A 20465-nucleotide genomic window follows, 5' to 3' on the forward strand; every position below is an offset into this window, starting at 1 on the left:
AATGTTATGGCCCCAGGCCTGCCCCACGTATGGAAAAAGATGTTATCCCATTGAATATAAGTTCAATTCCTTATATTGCATTATGATACAATTAACAGGTTTCTTTTCAATTGTTATGCAAATAACTAAGCTTAAAAACTTACATTTATTCTTCAGTATATATCAATAATAGTAATTAAATTAATTTTCGGTTTGTTTGTATTCTGTGTAGATTAGTTTTCATTAAAGTGGTGCGAGTTTTTATTTTTAATTATATATATATATTATATATTAATCTAAAAATTACCGTTTTTTTATAAGTAGGGCGAGTTGGCAGGAGTAATATTAAACAGGGTTCTCGCTAAGGCGAGTCCATGAGTCCTGGACTCAACAAAATCTGTCTGGACTCACCATTTTCAAAACTGGTGAGTCCACAAATACATCAATATTGAAATATTTTGTATAAACTGAACACAGTTACCATGACTCACCGTGGCCAAAAATGACGAGTCCCTGGACTCGCCTTCAAAAAACCTTAGTGAGAACCCTGATTTAAAATGATTTAACCAATTTCACATGTGGGGCGAGTTGGCAGGAGTAATATTAAACATGATTTAACCAATTTCACATGTGGGGTGATTTGATAAATCAGTTTGTGGTGTTTTTTTAAAAAGTGGGCCGATTAGCCAGTGGGGCGACTTGTCCTGCTTCCATTTGAAGGCCCCCTTGAAGGTTTTGTATGACTATATGAACCATCTTTCACGTAAAACCCCTATGTGCATTTTGAAAAGTTGGCAGATATGTTTCTTTCTCCAGGCAAAATCTACCGGTATGAATGAAAAAGAAGTTTTCAATTAAGGCTCTGTGGCCATAACAGCTGTCTCATTAGCATTTTAACCACTTCCCATATTTGCAATTAAAACAATAGAAGAAAATTATTCAACGCAAAAACAAAACTTACTTGTAAATATGAAATTCTCTTTACGGTATGAGTTTTTCTCCTTGTTTGAGATTGTACAGTAGTACCTGTAACTGCTTATACATATTTCTTATTCACTTTTGCTTGATAAACTCACTTAATGTCATATACATTGTACCACATCTCCTTATTTTTATATGCATTCCAATAACATGAACAATTGTAATTCAATTCTATATACCAAAGCAAAATGAACTGCACCACTTTCATTCACTAGTATGCATCTTTTGGCAAAATACAAGACTTTGTTCTTAGATGAAACAATTAATATAATATATATTTATTGATAAAAAAATAAAATTTGGTATACAACTCTTTAACGGTATAAAAAAAAGCACAGCTGTGTCATAAATTGTGAAATTTGTGCTGAAAACATAGACATTGATGGTATTTGAGTAATTCCATATGTGAAGCTCAACATTAGCTCGTCAGTTGGTGGTGGACAGTTATAGTTCCTTTCTGCAGGCTAGGATGAATGACTTTTCAGGAAAACCAATTTCACAAATCAAAACTTTCCTCTAGCATGTCTAGATTTCTCCTACAATATTCATCCAGTTTAGTTCTTTTGTTTTAATTGGACACCGTCCTGATTTTTAATTTTGCAAACCATTCAGTCTCTTGCTTGCAAATGGTGCATGAAAATAGGATGGGTATGGCAGTAGACAAGTCTCTTTAAAGTGGGTTTGTGCCCTGAAAAAAAGTTTTATAACTTAAGTTTAATTGAAACTTGTGCAACACATATACCTAAATAACTATATAACATAGAAGAGAGCATCATTCGTGTCAATGTTTTGTTCCTGTTTACATTGTCATTGATATTTTTTCAGAAAGCCTGAGGCATAGCTCATGAATTCCTGTCATTAGACATTACATCCTAAATTAACATAATTACTGCTAGAATGATTATCAGTATGATATACGTACACTATCATGGTACAGCCCAAGTCTTCAGTATATATAATTGTTGCATTCATTCACTCCTGTGTTCAGTCGTTCAAAAATTTCTAAACATCAACAAATGAACTTTAATAACAACAAGAAAACACTAGAAAAGATACGTACATACAACCCGTGTTTAAGTGTATTTGAAAGAGAAATAAATCTGGTTAAACGATGTAAAAAGGAGAAATATATCTGGTTAAACGATGTATAAAGGAGGAAAAATTGTAGATATTGCATTACGATGCGTTTTACCTAATAGCACGTGGATATGTGTTTACATATTTAGACTTGACCCATTATGACCCGTACCTTGTAGGTCACCGCCGTCGTTTAAACACTTGACTACAGTCGTGTATAAGCTAGACAATAAAAAGCTTAAGCCTGTACTATTTGTGTGAAGTAAATGTGTTTGTTCTGTACATTTAAATTGTTTTACCTGATAGCAAGAACGTATATCTATCCGTTTCCTTCTCAATTCACTTTGTCAAATTCTTCGAGCTTCTTCAAAACATACGTATTACTGCGCCCGGAAGTGAAAAAAATATGAGAAATCCTCGTAAAATAATGCTATTTTCAATTTTGAGGAATCCATTTTGTTATATTAATTATACAAAGATAAAAAAAAGTTACGATTAATTATGAATTTGCATATCATTATACGGAACGTTTATGGACTATTTTTTAAGTCGGTCATTATGGCGGTAAATCATGTACACATACACACGTAGATTGGCTGGTACCCGATTGTAATGTTACACATCAAATATATCAAATAGCTAATACCCGGAACGTAGTACCGGGAACCAGGATAATACGTAGATAACATGCATAACTAATACCGAAATTGAAAACGCTTTACGGTTTCTCGTTCATAAACCGAATTCCGCTTTGAATTATAGAAGATGCAATATTAATCATGTTCAGTCGACTTTTCATTGTTATATCAACGTCTGAACTAATTAAAGAATCTTTAGATGTCAGATAACACTTGAAATTGACCCGACCTCTTTCCACACGGAATATACAACTATTGATAGTTTGTAGTCAGGTTGACTGCTTATAATGCAAAATACACACTTATAACAAGTTCTATAAAACGAACAATACACTGATCGTTTCTTTAGTCCCCAATGTAAATGAAAGAAACAAAAACCATATCATACCATAAAAAGAAGAGGAGAAATTCGAACATTTCCGGATCTATTTCTGGCCAAAAGACCCCCAGCATGGATTGCGTATGAAAAGATGAACCTCATGACTTAAAAGTCAGGCCTTAAAGCACTGCCTTTAAAAACTATCATGCAAAAATGAGATAGAATTAGGATTGATTTAGAACTAAATACTGATAATTCATTTAAACAAAATGCATATTGCAATACTTATTAATAGCAATTAACTGTAATATATATATATATGTCCAGTTTGTTATGAATCCAACTTCAAACGTAAATAATCGTACAAAATTTAATATAATTAATAAAGAGGAGGTGATTAATTTTTCTATACATCATACCTAAATATATAATAAGAAGACGTCAACACATTTGACAAAATCTGATGAGAATTACAAATATAACATTAAACATGCAAACATTTGCAGCGGGATTAAATGTTTTAATGGATCCAAACCTTCTCCCTTTTTCTGAAACAATAGCATAACATCACAACATAGAAAAACATATGATAAAATATCAATTGGCAGACTTAACTTAATGTATATTTACATTGTTCCTTACTTTGAAAAAAATGTGTATGTGAATGAGTCAAGATATGTTGATAATCCAATTTCCTGCTTAAGAATTTCAGGGCCATTTATATCTAACTATGGGTACAGGTTTTGCTCATTGGTGGAAGGATGTACAGTGTGACCTTTAATTGTTAATGTTAATGTCATATGGTCTCTGATGGAGAAAACAAAAGACAGGCTATATGATAGATGTGATGCATTAAAGGGGCACTAGCTGCCAGTTATATAAAACATTTAAAGTATGATTTTTCTGGTTCAATCATAAATTAACATTAAATAGTGAAATAATAATTTGCTTTTAGCAGTCAGCATGGTTCAATTTTGTCAAATTAAGCTAAAAACATTGATGATGAATTATTCACTTGCAAGTCAATAGTTAGACCTCATTGAATCAATATTCATGTGAACTTCAATTTAACCCCTTAGATAGAGAGATAACGCATGAATTTTGCATGCTCAGATTTTTAAAGGAAAAGAAAGTCAACATTGAAAGTTAAATTTTATTGACTAATAAGATTGACAAAAAATCTTTCTTATACAGGAAAAACCAATGATTTACATATATTTTCCATCTATAATACGAAATTAAACAGACCCAGAAAAATCCAATTGCACAAGTTCTCTTTCTATTTATATGTATCCTGCAATTAGCTGTCTATTGTACAAATAACAGGTACAAATATTGTACAAATAACAGGTACAAATAAAGTCTCCTGTTATCCTGCCTCCAAGTTGAGCACGGGATTTTTCATTTTGCAAACCAGTTCATTTTTGGGGTCCTCTCCGTGGTCAGCATTTAAACTGTCAATTTCATTGAAATTTACATTTGACATGGAAAGTTTTAAGTGTTGGGTGTAAATTTCAAGATAAAAACAATATATGTACATTGTTGGAAAATATCAAATTTATTTGTACTCGCTACGAAACAGGAGAAAAGCATGGCAGAGCCACGCTTTTCGTCCTGTTTCTAAAGCTCATACAAATAAATTTGATATTTTCCGACAACATACATATATTGTATATCTATATTTATGTTTATTCGCTTAAATGACAATTGGAGGTCTTTGGAGGTCAACTCGATAGATATTAAGATGGCTTCGAGATAAAATACACAAAAGGAAGCTACATATTTTCGAGGCCTATGCCCTGTAAATTGTTTATTAAGACTTTTATAATTTGAATAAATGTTTAGCATGGTTATAAATCAAATATGAGAATTTGAGTCAAAGAAATTTGACAGCTAGTGCCCCTTTAAGCTAAAGAAACATTTTTAATATTTCACATTCATTAAAACAGCACCTTTTTCAGAACTTACAAAAAAACAAGGATTCAAAAACGAGCAAGGTAGTCTGAAAATATAATCATTACCCTTGTATCATAACCAAATATCAAGATAAAACAGGCCAAAAATATTCCAGCAAAAAACAGTCATTACCCTTGTTTCATACCCAAATATCAAGTTTAAAATAGGCCAAAATATTCTGGACAAAAAATGGGTTAAGATTGTATAATACCCAAATATTAATCTAATAAAGGGACCAAAATTATTCTGAAAAATATTCATTTCCCTTGTTTTATACCCAAATGTTAAGCTTTAAAAAGGCCAAAATTATTCTGAAAAGTTATTCATTACCCTTGTATTATACAGAAATATTATGCTTCAAAAAGGCCCAAACATTTTGAAAAAAATATTCATTATTCTTGTATGATCACAGATGTTTGGATTTGATTTTTAGCAGACACAAAACATTAAAAATATGGGATATAAAAGTGTATACGTATAAGCATTTATAGAAGATTGTCACAAATAAGCATAACAAATAAGAACTAGTATTACATATATGTTAAGATAACATAACTTTAACAAACATTAATACTTCTTATAATATCAACAATATCAAATACTATAATAATAATCAGTGGTCAGATCTTATCTTTATTGCTGTAAAAATAAAAATAAGAGAAAAATTCACACTATCAAAATGTTTTAAAAAAATCAGTACAAAAACATTAAAATGCATAAAAAATATGGATAAAGACTTTTCAATTGTAGAATGATGTACATCACCATTCTAGATACATACAAAAAACATTGGTTAGTATATAGCAAAGGCCTTTGTCAATTTGTTTGTAAATCCTAATGCATAGAGGTAAAACACATGCAAAAATGATAAATATACTTTATCAGACATTATATTTACTTCATTTTAATTCCATATTCATGAACATGCACAGATGTTGGGAATCTACACTGTTGTGTATTCAACCACTATTTCCTAAAGATGACTATGCAGTTTTCACTTTTGATGAGATCAGAGTTGCCAATATTTATTCTTACTTTCTGGGGAAATTTTTATTGAATGAATTGCAGTACAGGACCCAGATAAATAAAAAAAAAATATCAGTTATTTCTTAAATTATTGCAAGAAAAAAACTTCAAAGGAGTAGGGCAAAATATTGTTGTATAAAGCCTTTTACTGATTTGCGTCAGAATAGTCATAACCAAGCCATGATACTAGTTGACATCGTGCAGTTGAAAAATATTGTTCAAAGAAAAATAAATGCAATCAATGAAATTTTTATTTTTAAAAAGCTGATGTTAAAAATATTAAAAATTTTATAGTTTTAACAATGCTATATAGATGTTAAAAATCTGTTTAAAAAAAACATGTAATGCTAACAAACTAATACTTTTTTCACTAAAATATAGACATGCACAATATCACAAAACAATTTTGATCTTTTTGGTTTTACAAAAAATAAATTGTTTAACGCTGGTTTTGTGTTCACGTAAACAATGTAAAAAACATTAAAATTCTTTGATTAACACCAGTGAAAAAAGATTGCATCAGATAACAAATATGTGAAAAGTCACATGTCTGTAAAAAAAGAAATCTAGCAACAATATACTTAACTACAAACATAAACATATCTCTTTCTCTCTATCACTAACTTTCATTTACTACTTAAACTTAAAAATCACTATAAATATCACTAATTAATCAATAACAATAACATCACAGTCCTTTGAAGAACTACCAGAATGTTTGGATGGAGAAGATATAGCCTTCTTAGTGAAACTTGTATGTTCAAAGTCAAACATTTGTTTACAACTGCTAGCATGTTTAAATGGAGACGATGTAGGCTTTTTGGTGAAACTTGTATGTTCAATGTCAAACATTTGTTTACAACTGCTAGCATGTTTAAATGGAGAAGATCTATCCTTTTTGGTGAAAGCAGTATGGTCATCATCATATATTTGATTAGAACTGCTAGCATGTTTACTGAAAGCTATAGCAGATATAGTCTTTTTTGGTCTGGTGATAGTTATATGGTCAATATCTTCCTGTGAAGAACTTTCAGTGTTTTTCATTGGTGGAGTTGGTGACCTCTTAGCATTCTTTGGTTTGGTGATAGTTATATGGTCAATATCTTCCTCTGAAGAACTTCCAGTATGTTTAACTGGAGGGGTTGGTGACCTCTTAGCATTCTTTGGTTTGGTGAAAGTTATATGGTCAATATCTTCCTCTGAAGAACTTCCAGTATGTTTAACTGGAGGGGTTGGTGACCTCTTAGCATTCTTTGGTTTGGTGATAGTTATATGGTCAATATCTTCCTCTGAAGAACTTCCAGTATGTTTAACTGGAGGGGTTGGTGACCTCTTAGCATTCTTTGGTTTGGTGATAGTTATATGGTCAATATCTTCCTCTGAAGAACTTTCAGTATGTTTAACTGGAGGGGTTGGTGACCTCCTAGCTTTTTTAGTGATAGCAAAACAGTCTGTAATAGATCTCTGTCCCTTATTACTTTTGGTATCTTTTCTCTTCTTTCCTAAAATAAAATGCAAATCATGTTATTGTGAGAATTGTTATAGTCATATGCATGTAACAAGATTATATGCCATCAGAGGAGGTCTGTCAAACGAATGAGAAATAACCCCTTAGTTTTGATAGTCAAAAAATTTAGATTTCCTGGTAGCATGAACATTTTAAAGCAAGTACAAATAACAATATCCTTGTTGCGAACATCAACTTTAATATGTAGAAATTTCAAAATGTCCAAAAAAAACGGGTTTAAAGTCCAGTTTTGATTTACATCAAAAATTAATATAGCTACTTTCAAGAAAATGAGAAGTAATTTTCTTGAATTGATTTTCCACAAGTAAAAGTATGAAAGCTAATAGTGCAATGCTCAAACGACAACTGACCATACAATCAAAATTATTTATAGATGTTTCTCTGATAACACCTATGCTGTCATCAAGCTGTTTCCTATCTATGATCTTATACCTATCCCATAATTTCTTGCGGACAAGTTGACAAGCTGAACAGCTGACAAGCTGACAAGCTGACCTTAACATAAAATGAAAGGAAAGTACAGACCCTAGGAATTTATCAAAATATGTATAATTTCTAATTTAATTATTTAAATTACCATTTGAGGGGAAACCAGATCTTATATTTTTTAAATAACATTGAGTTATTCCCCTTCAGATATATTTATATGTTGTATCAGAATTGAAGACAGTAATATAACACTACGTTGAAGTCAATATAATTATTTCCAATTGTTATGAAAGGTTTCTTACGCAAGGTACAAGCATCATATCAATTACTGTATTTGTACATTTTTCTTGTTGTTGTATTTATTTTGAAGATTGACCCCCATTTCACATGTTATCATTGTCAATTTAATGTAATGGTTTAAAAAACAAAACTGTATCAAACCTTTTTTATTGACATTCTTTTCTTCAAGTTTTTGTGTCTTTTCTTCTTCTTTTCTCCTGTTAAATTCTTGTAACATACTGGGATAGTGTCTTGAAAAGTTTTCTTCAGATACTGTTATAACCTGAGAATTCTCTGTAACAGTATCATTGCCTGTTGGATACATAAACATAATGGTTTTGATGAAAGCTCTAGAACAAGTTTTCAAGAATCAGTCATTTTGTTATAAAATGAACAATACCTAACAACATATGACCAATCTGACCATGCAGTTTTGATGATGTGGTGCTATTTAAACCAAATAACAAGAAATTAAATGATAAATATGTATGATGTTTTAAACTTCTATATATATATATGTTCTACATAAATTTCTATTGAATGATAGTATATCATAACAACACTGATGAGATTGAAAGTTTCTCTAATCATATCTATTGCCTGCTTCTTAGAAAGAAATCAATTAAATATGAATTAACATATATGACAGTTATGCATAAATGAGACAACAATATACAACAGTAAAATAAAAATAAAAGCATTTTGTTTCATTGGAAATCACACCACATCTCCATTGTCTATACCTAGAAATCAACCTGTTATTTTAAATATAAGAAGAGTGTCTTGTTATACCAAATATCAAATTAACCAGGGTTTAGACATATTTTCAAATTAAGCAGACACTAAAAAAAATTACCGTTCAAATTCCTATTTCATACTTAAATATAAAAAGAAATAACAATTGATAACCCATTATGCTGTGACATTATGATAAATAGATTAAATATTCATTTAATTAGTTCTATTGTCAAAATGACAATACCATTTGAGAAAGAGAGAGAATCTTAGATTTATATCCAGTTAATTCATCATGATTTTACAACTTAAGGATTATTCTTTCCAAATTACATAAAGTTGCCCCCAAAAATATACTTATATTGATGATTATTGTAAAGTTATAATAAACAAAGACAGCCATGCATACTTAGTTTTGTCCACTCAACAATAACAGAAGGAGTCTTTTTCAATGTACTCTTTCTCACAATTCTGTAAAAAAAAGATGAAAAAAATAAACTGATATGTTTTAAAGCATTGAATCCCCTTACTTTATAAGAACTGTGTAACAAGGCAGGACTGCAACTTATCATATACATTCCATCATGACTATTTCGTTTCCCTTTGAACTGTTTCAGCATTTGTTTATACTGTGTAAGGAGATGGTAACAGTGAAGTATTGATGAAGGATTATCAGGGATCATTGGAAACAAAACATACCTCTTATGAAAACTTAAATAAGCTGCTCTATTCTATATGTCCTAACTACAAGGTATAAAATTGTATTTATGCATCTTGTTATTTTTTCTTCTATCAAAAGATTACAGGAAAATCAGGTGACAACCAAACCTTAAAGTTTTGAAGATTCTGTTTAACACAGGCTTCATGTATTTGATTAATCAAACATATTAATAGTGTGTTATATGCAGTGTGTTCTATGCAGGTTTAAGTTAAGAAATGTCCTACTGTATAGAATACTTTTTATTTAACTATATCACTGATTTCTTTTTTTTCTGCAGGTTTCTAATTACTCTTTTTACATACCAAATAATCTCTTATGCAATATAAAAAAAAATGCTTGATACATTTCTTAACTTTCTGTAAAAACTTTTTTTAACTCATCAGAAGAGAATAAAAAAGTATCTGCTGACTCATACATTTACCTTACAGGTGTAAGTTTTTCTGATACTGTCCATTCCATACCATTGACTTGTAAAATTACCAGAAGTTCAGATATTTTATTAAAGAATTCTACATTTGTCCATCGTATGTGGTTTTGGAGGAAGAATTTTAGACTAGATACTTTGACTGGTTTCCATTCCAGGTGAGATAAAGGCATTTCGTTTGTAGACTGCAGAAATTCATCAACTATCTGTAAGAAAATTTTAAGATTTTTTTTTCTTAAAACTAAATCTAAATCAAAGAAGTGAAATCTGTTTGTTTACTTATGCTATATGATTAAAGGTGAATTTGTCATATGAATCATGAAGGCCATTAAGGTTATTCGTGTATTGGTAAAAATACATTTACATAAAAATATAAAGATTTAAATTTTGTCTTCTTATATCTATGTAAAAGACAAGGAAAGAGTGTATAACTGTTTAAATGTACCTACCATTTGATTAGGAAAACCAGGATCTCTCAAGGCTTTTTCTCTAGTATTCAATTCAAACTTATGGAGATCAACAGTACAACTATCACATGTACAGCTGACTTGATTATCTTGGTCACATGATTGTTCTGTGTCACATGGTACACAACCATTCTTAAAGTGGTCTGGCTTACTTCCTGTTAAATTGCAGAGCAAAATGTTAATATGGGTGACATACAAAAATATCTTTTGTTAAAACTTGTTATCATAGTTGTAAAATTCTCAAAATATACAGTGTTAATTAAAATCAACTACAATTGAAGGTCCATATTATTATAAGCAACTAACATATCCACCACTTCAACTAATATTAATGTTACTGCAACTCAGAAGAGCAGTAACTCTGTGAGGTAATTTTTAAAATAGAGAAGTCTTCTACACCCTGACCTATATACACTGTTCTACGGCACCTCATATGACAAAATAGAATATATGACTAGACTTTTGAACTTTGAGTAGATACTCCTCTCATTGGCAATCAACCCTATCTCCTTATTTTTATATTGACATCAATATCAGCTCCCGGGATGTATTGAAGTTCTGATAAATTTCCGATTGGCACCTGGTTTGTATAAAATACATTATTTTTTTCTGAAATAAAATGCTGTTTTCAAAATTTATCATAAAATATAAAAAATTAAAGCTGTTTTCATCTTCACAAGGATGTATACAAAAAATTGTCAATAAAATATTGAATAATAAGATTTTGAACAACCGTTTTATATAAGAACCATGTTAATTTTAACTTGCTGGTTTGTAATTAAAACGGCCAAAAAAATACATGACAGTCACATGTCTTGAAGATTGGGTGTCTTATAGGCATCTTTCATCTGATACCTTAATTTCTTAATCATATGCTACATATTTTAAGACTTACACCTGTGCATAGAATCTATTTTGTTTTAAATACATACTACTTTTCAGCATATGTATGTTCTCTTTTTACCAGGCATGTTTAGGGAGAGATACATCTTACAAAGTCTATCCACATGTTTTTTACAAAGAAATCTATCAAGCCAGTGCTAGTGGCCATCATAAAATTGAAGTGAGGTGAAAGTTTTTTCTGGACCATGTTAAAGGCCCCACTGTGACTTTGAGATGAAAAGCAGCAATAAATATGCTGTTCCTTTTCTTTTTGCATGTTTTTTTGTTGTGCATGTATTAATTTTTCATCATGGATGGATACCCCATATCCTTTGTTTTTCTATAATGTACTTTTCAAAACAATCAAGAAAACAAAAATTTCCTCTAGAATAGTGACATGCTTCACTTATCTTCATAACTTTTTTAAATCCTACCTAAATGTTTACACACATTACAATGTGATGGTTTCTTCTGTGGACTTTCTCTTACTTTCTGTAAAGTCTTCAGTTCACTGTTTGTTCTCCAAGTCATGATCCTATAGTTAATAAATATACTAAACCATCTGCACATATATAAAATAACTTATGAATGGTGAAAGTGACTAATTTTGTGACGTACAGACAGATGATACCGAAAGACAGATGCATGAATGGACAAGGTTAATAATTTATGCCCTTCTGCCCCAGCTGAGTCATAAAAACAAATGACAGGCAGCCACTAAGGACAATCACTGAACTACACTCGCCTGACTTGGGACAGGTTCAGGCCAAGTTAAACACATTACATACATGACATTTTCATTCATTGTGGATAATTTTAATATTTTGTAACTTATAATTGTTCACTAAAAATATGATATTGGCAATGGATTATAAAAATGCTTGCATTTTAAATTGTGGTTTAATAATATTGATGCATTTAATTTGGCACTTTCATTACACGGTATGCACCAAAATAAACAGAAATAAAACTTCAGTTAGAATATTCGTATTTCAGGGGTTTTTTTTATTCTTCTTTGCCCTTCACCTGTGTAATTATCTTTTTTCATTGTCATGTATTTAGGATGTACCTGGTCAGTGGATCAACACCTAACTGTGTACAGAGTTGAATAAATTCATAGGCTTTCTGTACACCAACACTTTGTACACCATCTTTATCATAATCACATCCAGATAACATTGCCATGGTAATTAGACCTCTTCTTTCAATGTTTAACTTCTTTTCTACTTCAACCATATCACAACAATCTACAGTCCCAACCTAAAAATACAATAAATTCAAAATCAAGAAAATCTTTCATGTTTTGTAAAGGATTATATACAGCTGAAGTCCACAAACACATCAAATTTGGATACTTTAATCCAAAAACCAATGATGATATCTATTTGAAATATTATAAATAAATTCATTTAGCTATTCACTATGCACTTTTTCTCTAGGTCTCAGGGAATTATATATAAGTAAATGAAATATCTTAATTATAAATAGATAGAGATGGGAAAAATTTACACCTGCTAAGTAATATATATATGAATAATTTTAATCAAGAAACACTTCAACCAGTATGGTGTTTTTTGAAAGTTACTTGTCTTTTATCTGTAGGCTGTTTTACTTCTCCTTTTATCTATGTCTAAAACATTTTTATTTCAAAAGAAAAAAAGGAGTAGGTTGGGTAATGGCCGATTTTGGCCTCAAATTTCAGGTTCTAACAAAAGTTTTTAGGCACTTAAGTGTCTATTTCAATTGAATCGATTAGTTTATGTGAAAGATTTTAACTGATTTAGTCATTAAAAAGGCTCTGATTCAAGCTTACACATGAAAAATCTATCAAATATGCCAAAAAACGTCACTTTTCAGATGTTTTTTGTCAAATATGAAAGTGGCCGCATCCGTGTTCATCTTCAACCTTTATATATATTTTGTATTATCATCAAATACAACGTACATTTCAATATTATGAATGAAATTGAATGCGGCCACTTTCATTTTAAGAAGAAACCGTCTAAAAATTAACCAAAATGCTAAAATTTCAGTAATTTAACATGACTTAATGATGCTAGAACGCGATATTTGTGCATTGCATTGTCAAAAACTGCTCATATTTATGTAGCAGAAGCACTTTTACTTGCCAAAATATACATGTAGCTTAAAGATTACATTTTCACAATTTTCTAAAACTGCTATAATTTGGGGCCAAAAAGGGGTCTTACTGAACCTACTCCTTTGTAATTTTTAGCAATATGAAAAGGTGATGAAATTCACTGTTATCTACAAACTTGTACATCTTTGATCAAAGAATTGAAAGATGATGTAAATTTGCATAATGTTACAGTGGTAAAACACTTACATCCATTTTAAAGTTTCTATAAACCTTTTTAGCACCATATAACAGGGCATCTCCATCAGATGTCAATACACCATCTACTACCTACAAAATCACAGATCGTAATCAAGACAACAATGTTAAGATATGCTTATTCTGCTGTATTTAATCAGTCTTGATTATTCTTTATTTTCAACAATGTATAGTTATCTATTTCTAGTGTACTTAAGCTGTATGATTCTGGAACATTGTTAAATTTCAAATACAAATATAATTTCACTGGTGTTGTACATGTATCAAATTATAAAATTTGTTCAAAAATAATTTGTGTACAATTGTTTGCTACAATTTATTTCTTCTTATATATTGATACAAAAATATAATCAGTGTGTTATATTACTTCAAGAATTCAATTGAGTTATCCCCCTTTTGTCAACTTGAGCAATTTGCCCTACCTGATAAAAGATGATCAAGAGCTGTCAAGAAATGAAAGTTTTAATGACCTTGCCTTGCTATACAGCCCTTGTACGGTCAGCTAAATAAATTCACCTTTTTTATATATCTGTCAAGTTTATATTCAGCCCTTTCTTTAAATAGGATTACATGATTTATAAACTGCAATATACCAATAACATGCGTGAAATGCATGACTATTGCTAGGTAATTGGAAGATGAAGAAGAAAATGATTGCCAACAATTGCAACAAGAAACTTATTATCTTTTAATTTTAAAATCAGTTGAATGCATAAGGTAAAAGTAGCAAACACAGTATTTACATAGATATAGGAAGATGTGGTGTGAGTGCCAATGAGACAACTCTCCATCCAAAAAACAATTTAAAAATTAAACCATTATAGGTTAAAGTACGGCCTTCAACACGGAGCCTTGGCTCACACCGAACAACAAGCTATAAAGGGCCCCAAAATTACTAGTGTAAAACCATTCAAACGGGAAAACCAACGGTCTACATAACTACTTACTCCAGCATAATTAAGTTGAGCACAAAAGGCCTCAGCTTCTCCTAAACTCTGTATACATGGTAACCCAAGGTTGTTTAACAACTCCCTGCACTGAAAATATAAAATATACACACAACTGATATCATGAAATAGAGGTAGTGTTAAGACCTCAAAAATCTAGTTTAATATATAATAAAGAAATGTGGTATGCCACTTGTAATTTTTGTCTATCTGATGAGTTAAGCCTTTTTCAACTGATTTTTATAGTTCATTCTTATGTTGTATTGTTATACCACTGTCCCAGGTTAGGGGGAGGGTTGGGATCCCGCTAACATGTTTAACCCACCACAATATTTATGTATGTGCCTGTCCCAAGTCAGGAGCCTGTAATTCAGTGGTTGTCGTTTGTTTATGTGATACATATTTGTTTTTCGTTCATTTTTTTACATAAATAAGGCCGTTAGTTTTCTTGTTTGAATTGTTTTACATTGTCTTATCAGGGCCTGTTATAGCTGACTATGCGGTATTGGTTTTGCTCATTGTTGAAGGCCGTACGGTGACCTATAGTTGTTAATGTTTGTGCCATTTTGGTCATTTGAGGATAGTTGTCTCATTGGCAATCATACCACATCTCCTTTTTATATATTGCCAATGAGACAACTATACACTTGTCAAGTTCAAATGAAATAGATGTCAGCACATATAGACAACTTTCAACAATTAGAAAACATACTATGAACATGTACATGTATATGTAGTCAGCTAAAAATATTAATGGCCACACACCAACAAAAAAAAAGACAATTCAATTGAAAAAACTAACAGCTAACCTGTAATTTAAAACAAAACATACATGACAGTTATGAACAAACAACAACCATTGAAATACAGACTGCTGACTTGGGACACACTTCATGTAGATCTGTGGAACACAGCGTCAGCAATTGTGCCCCACCTGTACCAAAGTCAGAAACATTGTCAAAGGTTGCCTTATGTTATACATGTAGTGAACTTTTTTAATATAGAACCAGGTGTTGATGGAAGTTCATTGAAAGTTTCTGTTTATCACAACCTTATTTAGAAGAAGAGCCGTTTAGAGCAGACAGATTCTAGCTATTTTAATGGCTACATATATAATGAGCAACATTTAGATTAAACAGTATATACATTGTATACAGAACAGGTTATAAATAATTCAAAACAGTGAAGATATTTAGTAGAGTTGCAAATGAATTATTTTTTATTAGTCTTAAGGAATTGTCAAATCATAATTGGATAGTTTCTAGATACTATAAGTTCAGAACTTATTGTGCAGTCTTTATGCAAATAATGTGACTGGGTGAGTATAGAAATAACTAGATACCATTGAGATGGAAGCCAAGATTTAAAGTCAACTGAAACCAAAGTTTTTGACCTTGATCTTTGACCTAAAAAGTTGTACATACATCATGACATACCCTCTGGTGTTGGTTAATAAACATATTAAGTATTAAGTATAAAATCATAACGGTTATCTAGATATGGAGCGGACACGATCTTCACCACAGGACACAGGGTTGTCAACTGAAACCAAAGTTTTTGACCTTGACCTTTGACCTAGGAAGTTGTACATATATTATGACACACCCTCTGGTGTTGGTTAAAATGGATGTCAAGTATAAACTTTGAAATCATAATTGTTCTCAAGAAATAGAGCGGACACGATCTTCACCACAGGACACAGGGTTGTCAACTGAAACCAAAGTTTGTTTACCTTGACCTTTGACCTAGGAAGTTGTACATACATCATGACACGCCCTCTGGTGGGGGTTAATAAACATGTTAAGTATAAAGTATGAAATCATAATGGTTCTTTAGATATGGAGCGGACACAAAGTTAAAGTGTTACGGACAGACAGACGGATGGACGGACGGACAGACAGACTGATCACTATAGGGTGACTCGTCTAAAGGCGAAGCCCTAATTAGAAATCACATTCTGATATCTGATACATATATACCAATGTATATGAGGCTTTTCCTGAAATATTGGTGTCTCTTTCTGATTGCTTTAAAACATTTTTAATCATATACTTAAGGTAAGATAATTTGTAGTTATTTGGTCACCTAAGTGACCCAGCTCTGGACTGAGTACATTTTATTATTTAAAATAACTGGTATCGTCACTTTTATCTTACTTTTTCAGATATATTTTTCAATCCTATCCTATCAAGATTTGTGTTTCTGTTCTTGTTTCTTTGTGCCAAAGCTGTCCTTTTTATTTCTGGTGCTGTTCCATCTTCAACAAATACCAGCTTGATGCCTTGCTTCATGAAATATGTTGTTCTGTAATACAAATTCCTGCAAAAAGAAAAGCCAATAAATACATAGTACATTGGTTGCAATGAATTATATTGATTTTCCAGTGAAATAAAAAATGATAATTTCACATGTGAAATTAAAGTGGTTATTTCACCCCTCTGATGTCATCCAACAATATGTGTTGGTCAAGACGTTGTCAATAACGAATCTAAACAAATTGAGAATGCATAGAAAAATATATAGTTTTTTACATTTTCTACTTTAATTTCATAAAAAAATGCCATTTGCCAATGCCAATGTAATAAATAGAATAATTAATCAAAAAATTCAAATGACAAAAAATATTCAACTTGTTACCAAACAACATGAATAATTAACTTATGAGCTACGTGCATTAGCAACTTAATGTGTTGTTTGACCATTTGTTGGATAGTTTTCTCTATTTGAATTCTTTGATTCTTTATTGCCTATTTAAATCTTACTTATTAAACTTGTGAAGAATATAAAGTTGATGAAAGCAAAATATACATATTGTATTGTGGGTTTAAAATAAATTTGAAACTATTAGTTTAAAATTTTTTTTTTCAAATATTGTATTTCATCATGAGTTTAAGCTTAGTGACTAAAGGAACAGAATTATGTAAAAGAATTTTCAATAATTACTTGAGGTACAGATTTGGTATTGTTTGTGCGATTTGTATTCTCTTCAGTTCACAGATCCAGGAACTTAAGTCTACTGCAATAGTTTGACCATGTAAACTGGAAACAGTTATATCATTCTGACAAGAATCCATCAACAATGTCCATAGCTTTGTAACTCCCATTGTTACACATCACAAGTGGATAAATGTCTGGTCATGAAAACTAGGAACAGGTATACCATTCTGACATGCATCTGTCACCAAGTTTCATAGTGTTGTCGCTCTCCTTGTAAACATCAACAGAAAGCAGATGTGTACCTTAAATAATAAGAAAGGAAATCGTTGAAGTTGCGCTATTTTAATTCCCTTCTTTTGTATTTTCTTAAAAAATCAGTAACGATTGGTTTATTACGGGAAAATCTATTCACAAATACAGGGTATGAGCCTATAGATAATTTTATATTATTAAAACAAATGACATGATCAACAGTTCTTTTGTTTATAAATCTAATTACCAATTTGCTCTTACAAATGTACCTTAAACTCATTTCCAAAATTTGACTATGCTTTTTTCTCAAAGTTTGAAATCACATTTTTTTAAATGATCTTTTTTCAAAAGAAAAAATACTTTTCAATAACTTGTTAATTAATGACCTTTTATTTTTGCATGGGTCCTGAAGTACATGTATAGAAAAAAGTAAAATCACAAAAATACTGAACTCAGAGGAAAATCAATTTGGAAAGTCCATAATCATATGGCAAAATCAAATAACAAAATGCATAAAAAACGAATGGACAAGAATTGACATATTCCTGACTTGGTACAGGCATTTTCAAATGTAGAAAAAAAAGTTAGTAACTTTTAAGAAATCTTTTACTTGAATAGAAGAAGTCAATATTCATAATATATATTATAAACGGTATTATAAACGGTCATATATAGATGGCAGTGTCTGGTACAAGTAGTCAAATTGCCATTCATAGGCTATGTATACAGGTACCCACATCCAGTTTTATAATTTTTATTTAATAAAATGGCATCAGGTTGGGAATAAAACGTGAAACATGATCAAATATATACCGAATTTGTCGCAATAAGTGAATAAATTGATTAAAACTATAAGGAAGTTTTATAATTATTTATATAAATATGTAAGTGAACAGTTTTTCTCAGTTTTAAAAAAAATTATTCTTAAAATAGAAGAGTGTAATATACATGTGGGGAAGACATTTCAAAATTATCATGAAAAATTGGAACAATTTATTCAAAACTATCAGTCGATTAATTTTATACAATTTCATCGCTCTTCACTGGTTCTCAAATGAAATCTCCATAATATTGATAATTTCCATTTATACATGTATTTCAAGTTTAATTCCCGATCCGATAGCATTTTATTGTTAAAAAGGATGTGGGTACACCTTGCCTACAAACGGTAATTTGACTGTTCATACCTGCATGCGGGTACTCCCAGACACTGCCTATATAGATATAGGAAGATGTGGTACATGTATGAGTGCCAATGAGACAACTCTCCACCCAAGTCACAATTTACAAAAGTAGACCATTATCCAGGTCAATGTATGGGCTTCAACACAGAGCCTTATTTTTCCATCATTATTTGCTAACTTATCAAAGACATATTGTGTTTGAACATAAAAGCAAACGTCCCATAAAACACAAAACTTTAAACCTCTAATAGTATTATGAAACAACAGCAAAATCATAAATTTACCTTACCCAAAAGTACAGGGACACTGGTTTTGACCATTCATAACTATGGTTTTCTTATTTTGCGCCGAAATGCAGCCACATACTCATTATACATACAACAATGTGTCTTGCTAAAGGTATTAGTATAAGTGTGTTTACATTTTCGAAGCTAAAAATAATACCGGAAGTTAAGAAAACTATGTAAAAATATTCAAGACGGAAAACTACGTTTTTTTCCGGAATAGATTATTGAATCATGAGCAGAAGTTCAAGGCCAAACCTAACTCTTTTCTTTTATAGTGACTATTGACGTCACTATTATATTGATGTTGAAATAAAGATATAATGTTGCCTCAAGTATCAGATAAAATCTATATATTTTTTAAGATGTAGGACAATTTGTGTGATTAGATAATTCTGTCAAACACACACGTTGACCAATGAACCATGAAAATAAGGTCAAAGCGGGATACTGAAAAGTCAGAAATACATATACAAATTACAAGTCAACCCTTCCAGATAAAGCTGACCTCTTGCTACCGAGACTACTATAGTAGTCTCAGATTGCTCTTTAAGATTTCAAATAAGAGACGACCCAAACTTAACATTCACCAATGAAGATGAACCATGAAAATAATTAAGGCCAAGCTTAACCGATGAAACCTGCCATTCTGACATAATTATATCTCTTACTGAAAAATTCAATACAGTAACACCATACATATATAGTTGACCTCACTGCTGCTTATGAAATCTTAGAAACGGACATATAGATTTAAGTCTCACATACTGTCATTTTCGTCGCTGGCGAGGCAATAAAAATGGTTTCTTTGATTATTTGAAACTATCTTGGAGTTTGAACATACAAGCTTTTCATTACGCGAACTTGCTGCAGCTAGTTGACTCTGTTTTCCAAGTTGAAAACGAGCGGAGTTTCCAGAGGACAGTTTGAATATCCATTGCGGCTTGATTGGAAAGGATCTTAAACATTGAAAAGATATAATTACACCAGTTTGTTAAATAAATTTCAATTAATAATTCAAAAAATCACGATTGAGCCGGAATCGCTAGCCAGTTGACGGTGGT

The 20465-nt window shown here is 31.0% G+C and overlaps 1 protein-coding gene and 1 long non-coding RNA gene across 3 annotated transcripts; both read right to left on the reverse strand.

The window, feature by feature from the left end:
* Positions 1-1222: 1222 nt before the first annotated feature.
* LOC134714600 (uncharacterized) lies at positions 1223-2476 on the reverse strand. The gene is made up of 2 exons (XR_010106556.1): positions 2337-2476; positions 1223-1648 (listed from the first exon to the last, which is right to left on the reverse strand). It is a non-coding gene; the product is annotated as an uncharacterized LOC134714600 (long non-coding RNA).
* Positions 2477-3462: 986 nt separating this feature from the next.
* On the reverse strand, positions 3463-19554 carry LOC134714601 (flap endonuclease GEN homolog 1-like). 2 transcript variants are annotated; one of them, XM_063575976.1, is made up of 12 exons: positions 19407-19554; positions 17688-17983; positions 16901-17063; positions 14745-14834; positions 13789-13869; positions 12511-12701; positions 11876-11976; positions 10542-10714; positions 10090-10298; positions 9357-9418; positions 8375-8524; positions 3463-7478 (listed from the first exon to the last, which is right to left on the reverse strand). In XM_063575976.1, the coding sequence occupies exons 2-12, from the start codon at positions 17846-17848 to the stop codon at positions 6646-6648; spliced, it is 2214 nt and encodes a 737-aa protein (XP_063432046.1). In that variant the 5' UTR covers positions 17849-17983; positions 19407-19554; the 3' UTR covers positions 3463-6645. The 2 variants fall into 2 exon arrangements, with proteins under 2 accessions (XP_063432046.1, XP_063432047.1); XM_063575977.1 differs by having other exon boundaries at positions 19402-19554.
* Positions 19555-20465: the final 911 nt, after the last annotated feature.

This window comes from Mytilus trossulus, chromosome 4 (genome assembly GCF_036588685.1).
Source record: "Mytilus trossulus isolate FHL-02 chromosome 4, PNRI_Mtr1.1.1.hap1, whole genome shotgun sequence".
Taxonomy (NCBI): domain Eukaryota; kingdom Metazoa; phylum Mollusca; class Bivalvia; order Mytilida; family Mytilidae; genus Mytilus; species Mytilus trossulus.